The 14643-nt window shown below is 38.2% G+C and overlaps 1 protein-coding gene across 10 annotated transcripts in view; it reads right to left on the bottom strand.

Moving 5' to 3' along the window:
- GRIA2 (glutamate ionotropic receptor AMPA type subunit 2) overlaps positions 1 to 13621 on the bottom strand; it is a 168853-nt gene extending 155232 nt beyond the window's left edge. For 5 of the 10 annotated variants that reach the window (XR_009353785.1, XR_009353777.1, XM_059173953.1 and 2 more), the window contains exons 1-2: positions 13071 to 13619; positions 12401 to 12541 (exon numbers count right to left, since the gene is read on the bottom strand). Coding sequence is in view for 7 of the 10 variants with exons in the window: in XM_059173953.1 (XP_059029936.1) it covers positions 12401 to 12541; positions 13071 to 13158 (229 nt within the window). In the remaining 3 variants the exon portion in view is untranslated. Of the gene's footprint in view, positions 1 to 12400; positions 12542 to 13070 lie in introns of all 10 variants that reach the window. The other 5 variants (XM_059173994.1, XM_059173944.1, XR_009353787.1 and 2 more) reach the window with 4 other exon arrangements.
- Between the last annotated feature and the right edge of the window lie 1022 nt (positions 13622 to 14643).

The raw sequence follows: 14643 nt of genomic DNA, 5'->3' as shown, positions 1-14643 counted from the left end.
TTAAATCTGACAGTTATATTATGAGGCGGGTATCATAATGACTCCCATTTTACAGAGGAAAAAAAGAACAAAAGGAACTAAAAGCTTAGCTGATATATACAGAGTAACATCACTAGTAAATTTTGGAGTCATTATTAAATTACATATGCTCATTTTAACACTCTAGCTTCACTGCCACCTTGGACTGGGGAAAGACTCTAGTCCAGGAAGCAGCAGGCCTGTTTTCCAGGCTAGAGCTCCTCCGTAAACCTGCAGTACCTTAGAACAATTCACTCAATTCCTGTTTCATCTCTGGAAATCAGTATAATAATGTTATTTAACCCATAAACTTTACAGAACTATCAGTAGTAAACACCTAACTGATTTAGAAGTGCTTTGAAAAGATGAAAGTTACACATAAATATAAAGCTATCAAATCCATAAGCTCTTTGAAGGGAAGTGTTTTATTCTCCCCAATTGCTGTGACCATGCTGTTTAGTTCTCAGTAAAAGGCTAGGATACACAGAAGAATGAAATATTTGGATCATTCACGACAAACAAATCAAGGCCATTTATTTTCTCATTTAAACCTCCAATAATATCAGGTGTGAGGAGGAAACAGCCTCATCGTACAAAGAGAAAAAAACATGCTTTGTATCATTAAGCTACTGATCATATTCAAATCTGTATTTGCCTGATTTCAAGGCCTCTAGTCTCTTGATCGCTTTTCACTTAAATAAATATAATTTAATTAATTAAGTGAAATAAAACATTAGAAATCTATATTGTGCACAGTTCAAAAAAGATATCAAGTGATATATTAATTATGTGCTTGAAAGTTCTACCAGGGATAGAAGAGTTCCAAATTACTGACACCCTAATAATAAGTGATATGCTCTAAAGGGAAAGCTGTGTTATCACTCGGTTTTGACTCCTCAGTTTTTTTTTTTTTTTTCATTTGATGTAGACTTCTAATTTTTATAAACATATATTTTTTATAAACATATATTTTTATCCCCAGGTCTGTGAATCACCAGGTTTACACACTTCACAGCACTCACCAAATCACATACCCTCCCCAATGTCCATAATCCCACCCCCTTCTCCCAAACCCCCTCCCCCCGGCAACCCTCAGTTTGTTTTGTGAGATTAAGAGTCACTTATGGTTTGTCTCCCTCCCAATCCCATCTTGTTTCATTTATTCTTCTACCCACTGCACTATTGGGTATTTACCCTAAAGATACAAATGTAGTGATCCAAAGGGACACATGCACCCGAATGTTTATAGCAGCAATGTCCACAATAGCCAAACTATGGAAAGAACCTAGATGTCCATCAACAGATGAATGGATCAAGAAGATGTGGTATATATACACAATGGAATACTATGCAGACTCCTCAGTTTTTAAAAATCATTTTCATACTCGAGTGCACCAAACACAGCTTTAAGTGGTTTATGCGGTTTATTTTACTAGTCTCTTCTTTGCCATGAAACAGGATATTTTATGCCCTGGTATAAAAATAATAGAAAAAGATTCTAACAGGAAATCTGAGATACATTCTTCTTTATCTCTCACGTCTTATATCAACACATATCAAAACTACCTAAAGATCCTAAAACAGGAGGTAATAATAAAAGTTCACTAATGTTCATGCACATAGATGCGCCAAACATAGTAAGCAATGTTTTATGCCTACTGTGTATCTTCAAAACAATCCTCTAACGTATGATTCTTTTTCACAAGGGTGGAAACTGAGACTTACAGACATTAAATTTGTCTGATGTCATTCATTCAAAAATAGGACTAGAGTTTGGTTCCAATTTCCAATTCCTAGCCAACAGTATTCTGTCTTCCATGTTATCAGGGCAGCAAAGTGCATGCATTTATCATTAAGATGACAATCCTTGACTTGTCTGTATTCTTAGTATAAAAATGAGGATTTATAGTCATTCCCATCAAAGAACTAAAACTATATCATTCCTTGATAGTCCTTGTGAATTGTTTTTTTTCTTCCTAAAAATTCCTCTCCAAGTGTAAATCAGTAATAACACCAGAAATCTGTAAAAACTAAAAACATGTTAAAACAAATGAAGCTATAAATTGTGAAAGCGCTTGGGAATTATAAAGCTCAACATCTCCATTTCCTATGGAAATTAAAAGCAAGATTGAAAATTTTCAATTCCTCACAAGATAAGACACAAATAAAGAAAAAATCATGACAGAAGTTGCAATGTGTCTTTGAAGAAAAGTAGCAAACCACACACCTTTCCTCCCACCCGTAGAGTTCATTGCTTCCAGAACTTTCTTTGCCAAAGGCTTGGGATGAGAGTTTGCTTTTGTTTTTGTTTTTGTTTTTTAAGGAAGCCCCTCCTCCAACTCTAGAGTTGTAGGAGCTATTTCTGTGGTAGCTGAATGATTGAAAACAGTCCCTTTAAATATCTGTAATCCACAAGAAATAACTTAACATGAAGCCCATGAGGAGTAAGTTAACAATGTTCCAAGTTAGTATCATGAAAATATATATGATAATATATTTTCAAATATATTTGATATATATTTTCAAATATATTGATCAAACTGATCATCCTATACCTTATAATCCTTATTCTTCAAATTAAAACTACTCATTATGTTCAGCATTTCTGTGCCAAAATGGCCTTAAAAAATATTTTAAATAATTAACTTTAATGACAATAATTACATATTGTTTGTGAATTATCATAATTAATTTTGTTGGATATTCGGATGTCTGAGGGGCTCAGTTGGTTAAGCATCTGCCTTTGGCTCAGGTCATGATCCCAGGGTCCTGGGATCAGGCCCCCTGTTGGACTCCTTTCTCAGTGGGGAGCCTGCTTCTCCCTCTACCCTTCATCTTAAATCTTTTTTTTTTATAAGATTTTATTTATTTATCGGGGGGGGGGGGAGAGCGAGCACAGGCAGACAGAATGGCAGCCAGAGGCAGAGGGAGAAGCAGGCTCCCTGCTGAGCAAGGAGCCCGATGTGGGACTCGATCCCAGGACACTGGGATCATGACCTGAGCTGAAGGCAGCTGCTTAACCAACTGAGCCACCCAGGCGTCCCTACCCTTCATCTTGCTTGTATCTTCTCTCTCTCTCTCTCTCACATAAATAAATAAAATCGTTAAAGGAAATTTGTTGACTATTCTTCTAAGATGCTAATATACTTTAAATATATCTAGGATTGTTAAAATATTACTTAGATGTTAAACAATATTTAACATATGATATGACTATATCATCACAGGGTAACATACTAAAAACAAATTTTTCTGTGTTCTACTATTGAACCCTATTAGCATTTATCAAGCAGTTAGTTGTTCAGTTGCTACAATCTCTCAGGTACCCCAAGCAGGAGGTCAAGTTTACTATGATTCAGTGCATGCCCCCCAAATTCAAAGTCTAGTAGGATGTGCCACATTACATATTTTTATCTACATTTTCCAAAACTTTTCAGTCAGAATTTTACCTTATAATTACCAAGGATGAATTTTTTACCAGCTTAGAATGATAAAGTGCCTAAACTTGGTGTTTTGCATAAAAGGATGCATAATGCCTCCTTTCCTTTTTATTTCTCTCTGGAAGGAGTTAATAGTTTCTATTTGTCAAAAATAATATAAATGTAAGAATTCACTGTTTTGTAGTAGTTCAGTGCCAGTGTACATGAAGACTGACCATAGACTTGCAAACTGGGAGACTCCAAGCCAAAGAGAAGCTTTAAGAGAAGAATTTCCAGTCCTATTGCCCTACCTAGTATACCACATTACACTGCCTCTTGGAGTTTATCCCTCTTCTCTGTGGCTCTCTTCCCACACATTCAGAAATCTGGCAATTCCAATTTACAATAAAGAAAAAGAAATACTTTTCACCTTGGCCTGAAGATATTTATTTCAAAATATGTACTTAGTTCTATCCTTTTAGTCTTGCATAAGAAATAAAAAACATAATCAAATTGCTGACATCCATAACTGCAATGAACTGAACACCAGTGCTAGGGGAATTGAAAACTAAATCTGAAAGAGAATAAGATTGTAACGTAAAGCCTTAATATCAGCTGCAAAGGCTTATAGGTTGAGAAAAATTATGTAACTTGAGTTTCAATTAAGTTTATGTTGAATTTAGAAATGATCGACTAAGGCCATATTCTCTTACAAGGATGAAGAATCAGGTAACACTTCACTATATCTTAATAATAAGCATACAGTTTATTCAGAAATGATAGAAATAACCATATTTCTATCATTTCTAATAGTATAATTCGGTATTTAGAAATATAAGACCAAAAATATTTGCATTGAATGAGCATGTTGTGAGGATCACTGAAGCTCAACCAGAGTGAAAGTATCAGAGGACCATAAAACAAATGAATTTCAGGGACACGTGGGTGGCTCAATGGGTTAAGCACCTGACTTCAGCTCAACTCATCATCTAGGTCACGATCTCAGGGCCCTGGGATCCAGCTCATGCATTGTGTTGCCCACTCAGTAGGGAGTCTGCTTGTCTCTCTGCCCCTCCTTCTGCTCATGCTCTTTCTCTCAAATAAGTGAATAAAATCTTTTTTAAACAGTGAGTATCACAGTACTCATCAATTAAAATTAATTGTACATGAAGGGTTAATAAATTCCATGGAAAAAATACGACATTCAAAACATTTTGGAGATACTGAAATTCAGGCACTTAGTTCAACCCAGTTTGTGCTTATATTTTAAATACTGAAATAATGAGGAGAAAAAGATAAGTATTAACAAGCCCATAAATAAACTATATAACACTACGCTTTAAAATTCTTTAAAAGAACAATCTAAATACTAAAACTATGATGAGTGCATGTATCATTAATTTGAGAAATGTGAAAAGATATGAAAATTAAACTCATCTAAGAAACTATCTCTTTATAAATTTCCTTCCTATAATGAATCTGTATTCTCCCAAATCTAATTGTTCTATCCAGTTGAAGACCCTTAAAAACATCAAGGCTCTCAACTTTAAAATTGTCTTTGACCTTAAGCTACAAATCAATGGTAAGCATTTCAAATGATTTTTTCAGTAAGTTAGTTAGTGTACAAAAACTATAAGTCTGTAATAAAAAGTTGAGAGATTTTTGCTGAAGCAAATGATGCATAGGATAAAAAAGGGACGTAACTAAATTACTGGAAAATAAGAAAGCATGCATATAAAAAATGTAGATATTAGCACAAATATTAGAGCAACTGGTACACAACAAGAACTGTGTCCATAAACTCCTCATTCTGAGATATCTGCTAAAAGAAAAAAACTTATAATTTTATAAGTTTTTATAAGTTTTATGTACTTCTTAAAAAATTTACATGAAAAGATAAACCCAGAAAATTGTGGTGTATTATATTCAGGGGGAAGGGGGAGAATGACAATCTTGTGGCCATTCAAGGAATATGTATAGTCACATTTTGAAAAAAATCCAAAACTAAAATGGAAGCTGAGCACACCCGTAACTCTCAGGGCCCTCATAATGGACTCTCATTCCAAACACTAGCAACTTGGCTTTGGCCTCACCCGAACAGCATTTGTAAATCCTCTTTAAAGTGTGTATTCTACTTATCTTCAATAAACCGCTTTCACCTATAGCAATGTATCTTAAGGAATAAAGATGATAACGTTGAACATATTTAGCCTGTAGATGAAAATGAAAAATATATTACACCTCAGTCTAAATAGGATATGAGGCAGACACTAAGGAAACTGTTTCTTTTGAAGCCAAAATGGAGAGGAAAAGAAAAATTCTGACTTTAAAAAGTATAATTCTTCAATAAGAAAATCTGCTATAATATTAAATGTGTCTAGTAGATAAATACTCATTAAGTCCCTCAGTGCACTAGAAACTAGACTAGGGTTTCTGAAGGATACAAAGACAATAATGACATGATCCTGCTTCCTTTAAGAAAGCCACATTTTCATTACCCAAGTTAATTTTTAAATGAGTTCATTCTGTAAATTAACATTATCAAAAAATGACAAAATGAATAGTACTGAAAAATAATAGGTGTCAGATTCTTAACACCACGGTGAGAACCACATTCATCTTTTCTTTTTCCCCAAATTAGAAAAATCAGCTTTGAAAAACATTTTGATGTTTGAAATGTTTTAAATGAGGGGGGATTTTGAAATTTTAACTTTGAATTCAACAACTGATTATCTTATTGTATTGAAGAGACCTAGTCATATAAGAGGTTTTTGACAATTCGTTACTCAAAGCATTAGAGAAAAATCTCAGAAATTTTGGCAGAAAACTGCCATAAAAAGAGCTAATATTTTAATAATATCTATGGAAACTTCAGTAGAATCCAGTTAAAAAAAAAAAGGAAAGGAAACATAATTTATCCAGTGGCCATTACCATCCCAATAAAATGTTTAAATCAAATACAAGATTTTAGCTCTGTGTAATATACCCTTGTTCACTTAAGAAAAAAAAAAAATCTATTTAAATTTAAATTTTATTTCCTGCATTTGCTCTGCAGATTTTTTCCATTGACGTTTTTAAAAGGGGGAGGACAAAGAGGAGGAAGAGAGGAAGAGGAAGGAAAAAACCATATTCTCTGAAAACAATTATACAGCAATACATGCTGGGATAATTAGGAAACAACTGAGCTTTTAAGCCCTCCTTAAAATTTGGGGGGCCCTAGGGGAAGTTCAAAAGTTTTATGGTGTTACTGGAAGAGTTTATGTGAGGATCTGAGGTCTGAGCATGAATCAGCATTCTATTGTCATAATGTCACAGTGCAATGACCTTAGCACTTTAAAGGTTTGATGTAAAACGGAAATGCTCCATACCTCTTGAGTCAGCAGGTTAAGCCTGCAAGCTCTCAAAAAGGAGTAGCACAGGGATAAATTCTTGTTAAGTTTCTATCATTTCATATAGTATTTTTTATCTAATACTTAATTTCTCCTATCCTAAAATAGAATGTGCCAACTGATGTGATTCTTTGATTTCTGTTTAGTATAATGTAACATTTTCTTGAAATTCTCCAGTGATGAGTGAAGTATGAAAGTTTAACTACAAAAACCTAAGGACAAATTAAATATTTTTACATATCAGGAGCTATTTCTTTGTAACCTCCAACAAACTATAACAATATTTACACCACCAGGTGTAAGGTACTGTGTTCTGGTACATGTATTCATGGTTTTCTTCACACCAGGAATTCTCATTTTGGCATAATATCATCCAAGTTGATTCTAGTTTGAATTTTTTACATATGTTGGTAACCCCAGGTTTTTAGTAATTGCCTCAATAAAAATGGCAAGACACGATAGCCCATCTCTAACTATACGCAAACATATACATGCTCACACATATACATACATACAGTTGCATTCATGCAAAATGCAATAAAGGTTTAGCAAACATGAATTAATTCGGTGAACACAGATATAGAACTTCAATAATTCACAGTGAAAATTCAATGATAAGAAATACACCTTAAAAATGATATCCGATGAATCAAGGTTAAAAAAACAAATAAAATAAAATAAAATAAAATTTTAGAACTTTCTTCTGAGAGCATTTATCAATCCTGTCTCTGAATGCCTTTATTAATTATTATATTAATCAATTTAATGAAGATATTCAAGATAATCTATATAAAATCAAAGGCACTTTGTTTTTAAAACAAAGTTCTTTTTCAAAGTTCTTTTTCAAAGAGCATTTTAAGTAAAGTTTTTCAAAGTAAATGCCATTTAGGTAGTTTTTTAATTTCCCTAAATAAATGTGTTTATAATGTTTCAAAAGGTATTTAGTGTGCGCAACAGTTTTATGAAAGAACAATATTTTCTCCAACATCCCCATCTGCTGGCTTAGAGAAAAAGTAGATTCTTATCTGTTATTTCTTTAAATATTTTTATAATTTATTTTATAGAATTGAATTATAAAATTATTAAATTATTTAAAAATAAGCCAATAATAATTTGTCAAGGTCATTCATGAAAAGAATTAGGAAAGATTTTGAAGAGGAAATTTAATGTTCAAAAATTTTCATTCTAAAGTCCTCTGGGATCCAATATTCATGTTTGTACCTACTTTAGACAGTTTTGTTCTAAAGAAATTTTGGTAATGAGCAGAGTACTACTTTATTAAATTTTTTGAGGATGTGAAAATATTTAGTGTTTTCCTAAAATCTGCTATTTTGTTAATTATATACAATATGTGGTGTGTACACATATAACAAAATCGAATTTATTATTTTCAAAAATATCTGAGTTTCTGTAATACATTGCTTTTGTAGAAGAACAATTAGAATATCTTTACATCCTCAAAGGTTCTTAGACAAGACCATGGTGGCCAGGCACACTGAAGGCCTCAAGGTTTATGAGACTTTGAAAATTTTTCAAAACAGTACAGAAGGGAAAGATTAGAAAAAAAGCAATGAAGTTCTAAGAGAAAAGTATTCCTTTATTCTCTGACAACCAGAAAGCATTCAATAAACACTGAATGAATGAAGAGAGTAAGGAAGGAAGGAAGGAATGGAGGAAGGAGGGAGGGAAGAGAGGAGAAAGGGAGGGGGGAGGAGGGAGGGAAGGAAAAAAAGAAGGAAGAGAGGGAGGAGAGAAGGAAGGAAAGAAGGAAAGAGGGAGGAAGGGTAGGAGGGAAGGGAGGGAATTGGGGGAGGGAGGAGGGAGGGAGAGAAGAATTCTTGAAGCCATCACTAGTCTCAATCGTTGAACACACCAGATGATAGTCGTCTTTTTTTTTTTTTTCCTGATTTTATGGTTCATATTTTCTCATATTAAAGGTTCATGTTTTTAACAGCTTTCAGGAAAAAATAAAAATCTTAGTTCTATCTCTAGCTAAGAAGAAAGAGAAGGCGCAAAGGAAAGGAGGAGAGAGTCAGAGAGAAAAAAAGAATTAGAAACCTGTCTTTATTTCCTCAGGTACCCATGGAAACAAATGGGAACAGGTACTTTCTTTATCCCACTGTGACTGCAAAAGGGAAGGATGTGGGAGCTGGTGCCCTGCACAGCAGTAGCAGTCATTTTACCCAGTTGACAATATAATGACTTCACTTCATTTGCATAACCTTAACCCATTTGGTGAACAGAGCTAGATCCGTAAATCAATGTCAACCTAGACATTTCCAAATAAGTTCCTTTATCTCAAGAATAAGACTATATTAGTAAACGAATTTCTCTTCTACCTAGCAATTATATTACTACATTATAAAATTCCACTTTCTTAATATATACATTTAACTCTATGAGATTTTTAAACTAGGTAAAACAATAAGCTACTTTATGAAAATTAACTGATGATGATACATGTTTTAATAATGGAGTTAAAGACCAGAATTCCTTAGATTTCTGGAGAAAATGAGAGGAAGTCATTTTGGTTTTGGCTGTCAACACATTTGATGCTTCTGCTTCCACTTCATATAGTAAAGAATCATGGACTTCCCTGACTGAAAAAGCAAGCAAACAAAGGCTAAGCATAGGAGAAAAACCTTGAGAAGGGTTAAAATGATCAAAACTCATCTTGACAATTTTGAGATCAGAGATTTCCATTCATTTCTTGACTACTGACTTCATGGTTGTAGTTTACATGAGCGTAAAGAGTTAAACTAATTTCAAGTTCTCCTCCTGCCCTTGGCAAAACAAAAAGAAATGAAGAAGACTGTGAACACTCCAGTTCATTTTACAAGCTCTAGATTGTGAAATTCCTAAGGGAATGAAGAAACTGAGTCACAAATGTGAAGTAATTTACTCAGTTAATGACTCGATGTCAACTCCAGAAAATTCTATCCAATGTGTCTCCTTTGTACAACGATGTCTCATTAGTTCTCTTTAGCAATCAGTAAGATTACTTACAACATGGGAGTGGCACATGCGAAACTTAAAAAGGCATTCAGTTGCTCACCACAATTTGTTTTAGTGTCTTAGGATAGTAACCCATGGAAGAGTAATTTTGGGATCTGTAGATATGCATTTTTATTTCAGATTCGTTTTCTGAGAAAAATTAAAAATATCCGTACAAAATGAAGATTTCATTTGCCCCAAATCTCAGAAGTGTTGTCAAACAAATTAAATCGTGTGTGTGTGTGTGTGTGTGTCTGTGTCTGTGTGTGTGTGTGTGTTTGATGAAATTCAGGTGCCATGGATGTATTCATTCTGTGGAAATTCAAGGAGTTATATATGTGCTAATAAATATATACCCTCTGTCTGAATAACTTATTTCAATACAATTTATATTAAAAATAAATCTATTCAAAAATATTGAGATGGAAGACCTAAAACCAGTCACCTAATCTAAACCAAAAATAAGCTTTATTCTTTACAAAGCTCCAGCACAGTCATACAACATCTCTTAGAATCAAGAATATTCATTTTGTTCAGTGGACATATCTGTTACTTTCTCAGTCAGACCCTCTCGCAGTTTTCACCAATGAGTGCATTTCTCAAACGTGGAACATTTTCAAAAGTGTACCTGTTGATTACTTTCACAGTGTTTTAGGAATCTACATACTCCTAACAGTCAGTCTTGCCTTAATTTCATTACTTTTCAAAGCATTTTCACACTAGTATACAATTACATACAGTTAGATACTTAGCACAGGCATGGGTGAAACTCATAATTCAGGGAAAAAATAGAAATTTGATATCAAATCAAATAAATAACCTAAATCTGGTCGGTTAATAGGTCAAGTATAAAAATCCTCAATAATGAAACTACAGCGGCTTCTTTCTATGTATGTATGTACTGAAATTTCTTAATATTCTTCTACGGTATTTTTTTTTTTAAGCTGCAAATCCACTTTAGGTCTCGCTCTCTCAATTTCTCCCTGCACGCTCATAGCTTCAGTTTCTTCTCTCCTTTGGTATCAACATTTGAAGGAAACATGTGGCACTGAAGCCTTTCTAAATAGGTTCTTTATAAAAAATTGGATTCTAGACATCTAACACAACCATAATAATGCCCCTGTTCTACAAATGAACGCAAATTATTCCATTTCTTCATCCAAGCGGTGGTAGTTTCAAAGTAAGTTGATGTTGTTCCTGATATCATACTCGAGCTAACCTATCGAATATATGATTAAGGGTCAGTATGGGGAATTGAGATGACAACCAGTTTGCCTAATGTGGGAACACCGCAGTTGGGCTTTTTCTGTGGTAATTTTCCGCTCGCTCCTTTACACTGTGGCCAAAGTGGAAGGTGAGCCATCTGCGACCCACCCCCCGAAACTGTTAACTATTTAATAAAAAACTGCGAACATTAAGGCAGGAATGAATCTCTCAACCCGGTCGGCAGGAAATGATGGCAGCTGCTGGGAAGAGGGCAGGAAGGTACAGTGGAGGCGGCTGCACTGCCCACGGCCGTCGCAGGGGCGGGAGCAGCGGGACAGGAGACCGCGAGCCTCTCCACTGAACCTTTTAGAGACTTAATGGCTTGGATTCTGTTACTTTGCATGAAGCCTCGACAGAGCTTCATCGCGTGTCCTGGAAGCCTGAGCGGAGTGGTAGGAATAACACGGATAATGCAAACACTAAAATGGCTGATCGGCGACTTCTTCAGATTTCCAAACTCGGCCGGATCCAGCTGCTTTCGGGTCTTTCTCCTCTCACTGCCTTTGCTGGACCCTGCTACCTGAGAACCACGCGCACCCGGCCGACGAGCTCATCGCGGCGCCCACCGCAGAATGACCCCCTTCAACTTAGGCTGAGGCTCCGCGGAGCACCGAGAAATTGACAGCGCTCCCCCTCCACCCCTACCGGACCCGGCCGGCAGTGGGCCTGCGTCAGCGTCGCTTCTAGCCGCGCCTCGCCGCGCCCCTCGGGTGGGCGTTATGTAACAACCCGGAACCCAACTCCGGAACCATTTTAACTTGTCCCGTCGAAGCGGGTAATATAGGGCTCGCGGGGCCCATACGATGAACACGAGCTGGGCCTGTGGATTTAAATCCGAGGTCTAGAGAGGAGTGCAGCTGCCGGGGTGGCGGTTGGGCTCTGGCAATCCCCCATGGTATCTACCCAGCAGCCCGACTGTGCGCCCAGAGGAATAACCGTGCTCTCTATGGTCAAGGTACCACCAGCCGCGCAAGCCGGGGGGCGTGGAGGGGGGGCGGGCAAAGAGGGCTTCTCTTGAAGCACTCAAGATAAGCTAAAATCCTCAGAACCTAAGGAAGCCCCCTCCAGTTCCAGTCCCCACCCCACTTCCCTAGTGCGCACACTCTTCAATGCCTTTTACTCCCTCTTCACCCAACAACCCCCGCCAGCGGGGGTCCCCGAGATTGCAGCCACTTTCTCCTTACGCCGTCACACGCACGCGCGTGTGCAGTCACTCACACCCACACACTGACACACAGAAGCACACACACACCACTCCACACTCGCGGGCGCTCCTCGTGCGGCATCCAAAAGACATGAATATTCATTACTTACATGCATTAGTGACTGCGAAGCTGTTTGCTACCTCCAAATTGTCGATGTGGGGAGTCAGTCTGAACTCCGAAGTGGAAAACTGAACCATCCCTACCCGAAATGCACTGTATTCCTGATCGGCGCCCCTGGGAAATAGCCCCCCTGCAAAGAACAAACACCAAGCAGAACAGTGTCAGTGCCAGGGAAGGAAAGGAGGGGAGCCCGCTAGAGCCCAACAACCCGGGAGTCTCTTATTCTCGCTAATAGGCCGAATAAACACATCAAGGGACTCGGGCAGCGGGGAGCTGATCTCCTAATGGTAGCTAAGGGGTCAAGACACAGATGAGAGTCTGAGGGCAAGGTAGGTGGCCAGAAACGTTAGCCTTCCCTGGTAACCACAAGCTTTGCATTCCTACCCCCTAGAGGATCTGAACAAACAGGAAAATGTTAAGGCAGAATTAATAAAATTTGGGGATCAGAAATGAGAACACCTTTTCCTCTATTGTACCAAAACCATAGGCTTTTCCCTTTGCTTCATGCTAAGAAAAACATGTATATTCTAGGCAGTTTAAATCTGGAATGCAGTCAAGGTATGACATAAGTCTACATGACATGAATTAATTTGTCCACTGTGAACAAAGATTACCACCAAATTATACACATTCAAAAGCAGAGCACAAAGGGTACCTACCTATCTGTATGCTGTTAGAAGAGACACCAAAAATCAGTCCCCATAAAACAGGAGAAAGGAGGACAGATATATGCATAATCTTTTGCATTTCCAAGAAAAGTAGAGCATCCACAAAATACCCCCTTTTTTTTTCCTTTTCCTCCTCTTTCTTCCTTGGCGGTTTTCCTCAGCAAATTAGATCCTCTGCATTTTGAGACAGCAATTTAGCACCAAGCTGCTAAAAACCTGAAGTGAAGGCAGAAGAATTCCTATTTCCCAGGTTCTGCTGGTGGCTGTTGATGCCCTGCGCCCTGTCCCTGCTCCCGAAGTCCGGAGGACTGGCTGGATGCAGTTTTCAGCGGAGCTGCCGCTGTGGTTCCAGTGTCTTGGAATATTCAGCACCCTCCCATGCACTCACACACACTCACCCTCTCTCGCGCTCTCTTCTCCCTCTCCCTTCTGTCTCACACACGCGCGCGCCCGCGCGCGCGCACACACACACACACACACACACACACACACATACACACACACGCAAGTCACAGAAGAGCAGGCAGTCCCGGGCGCGCGTGCGCGACTCGCGGCAGGCTGCTGGCGCGCGCGTCCAACCCCTCCCCCGCACCCCGCACCCCGCACCCCGCACTGGCCCGGCAGCGTCGCGAGCGCGGCGCTGAAGAAGCGCAGCTCAGAGCTGGGCAGCCGCTACCACTGGGATACACCTCGGGTCTCGCGAGCTGTCGCGCCCACCGAGCTATCTGCCTTTTCAGCACCGAGGACAGCGCCACCCCCCACCCCCACCCCCCCAGCCTCGTGCTACCTTTGTGCCGCCGCCGCAGCTGCCGCGGAGATGCTCCAGCCCGGACCAAACGCAGCAAAGCTGATTTCCGGCTGCTGTGCAGAAGCCGAATTCTTAATTGTTGCCGGTGAAGCATTTTCTCACCAGGCCGTGCTGTTTTACATTCAATTTTTTTTTCATTTTTTCATTCATTAATTTTTATTTTCATTTTCTCTTGCCTGTGAAAACTCACCTAGCAATGTAGAAAAGCTATCATCCACCTCACCTGACCCAGCCAAAAAGCAAACAAGAAAACAAAATACCCATCGAAGAAACTGTTCCAAAATCGTGAAGTTTTGCTAAATGTGATGTAGCCAGCATCCAGGGAAAAAACCCACATTCTTTCTTTAAAGGCTAGAGACACATGGGAGGAGATCAAGATTGAATCTTTGAAATACTTTGCATGGATGTTCCATCTTTATAGTGTGTTCTATTGGATGTTAATGCCAGCTTGCAGAGCCAGCCGAGCGCAGGTCTCACAGACTTCACTGCAGAGTCCCTCTTATAGTAAAGACAGGTAGACTTGACTCTTTAGAAGCCCTTTCTTTACTGAAAGCAGAAGACTCCATATCAAGGAAAGGCTCGTAGGAGAAAGAAAAAGATGAAGTGAGTCTAGAAAGGGCGTTGAGATGCACAGTCTTTCCCAGGAACGTAGTGAGAAACTGGAAATCCCACCGGTTATGACCCTGAGTTTTGAGAAATCACAGCTCAAAGGAAGTAAGCTAAGTTTTCATCACTTTAAACCCATGAGCTTAAGAT

This window comes from Mustela lutreola, chromosome 1 (genome assembly GCF_030435805.1).
Source record: "Mustela lutreola isolate mMusLut2 chromosome 1, mMusLut2.pri, whole genome shotgun sequence".
In the NCBI taxonomy this organism is placed as follows: Eukaryota; Metazoa; Chordata; class Mammalia; order Carnivora; family Mustelidae; genus Mustela; species Mustela lutreola.
This window is presented reverse-complemented; position numbering and strand designations above follow the sequence as displayed.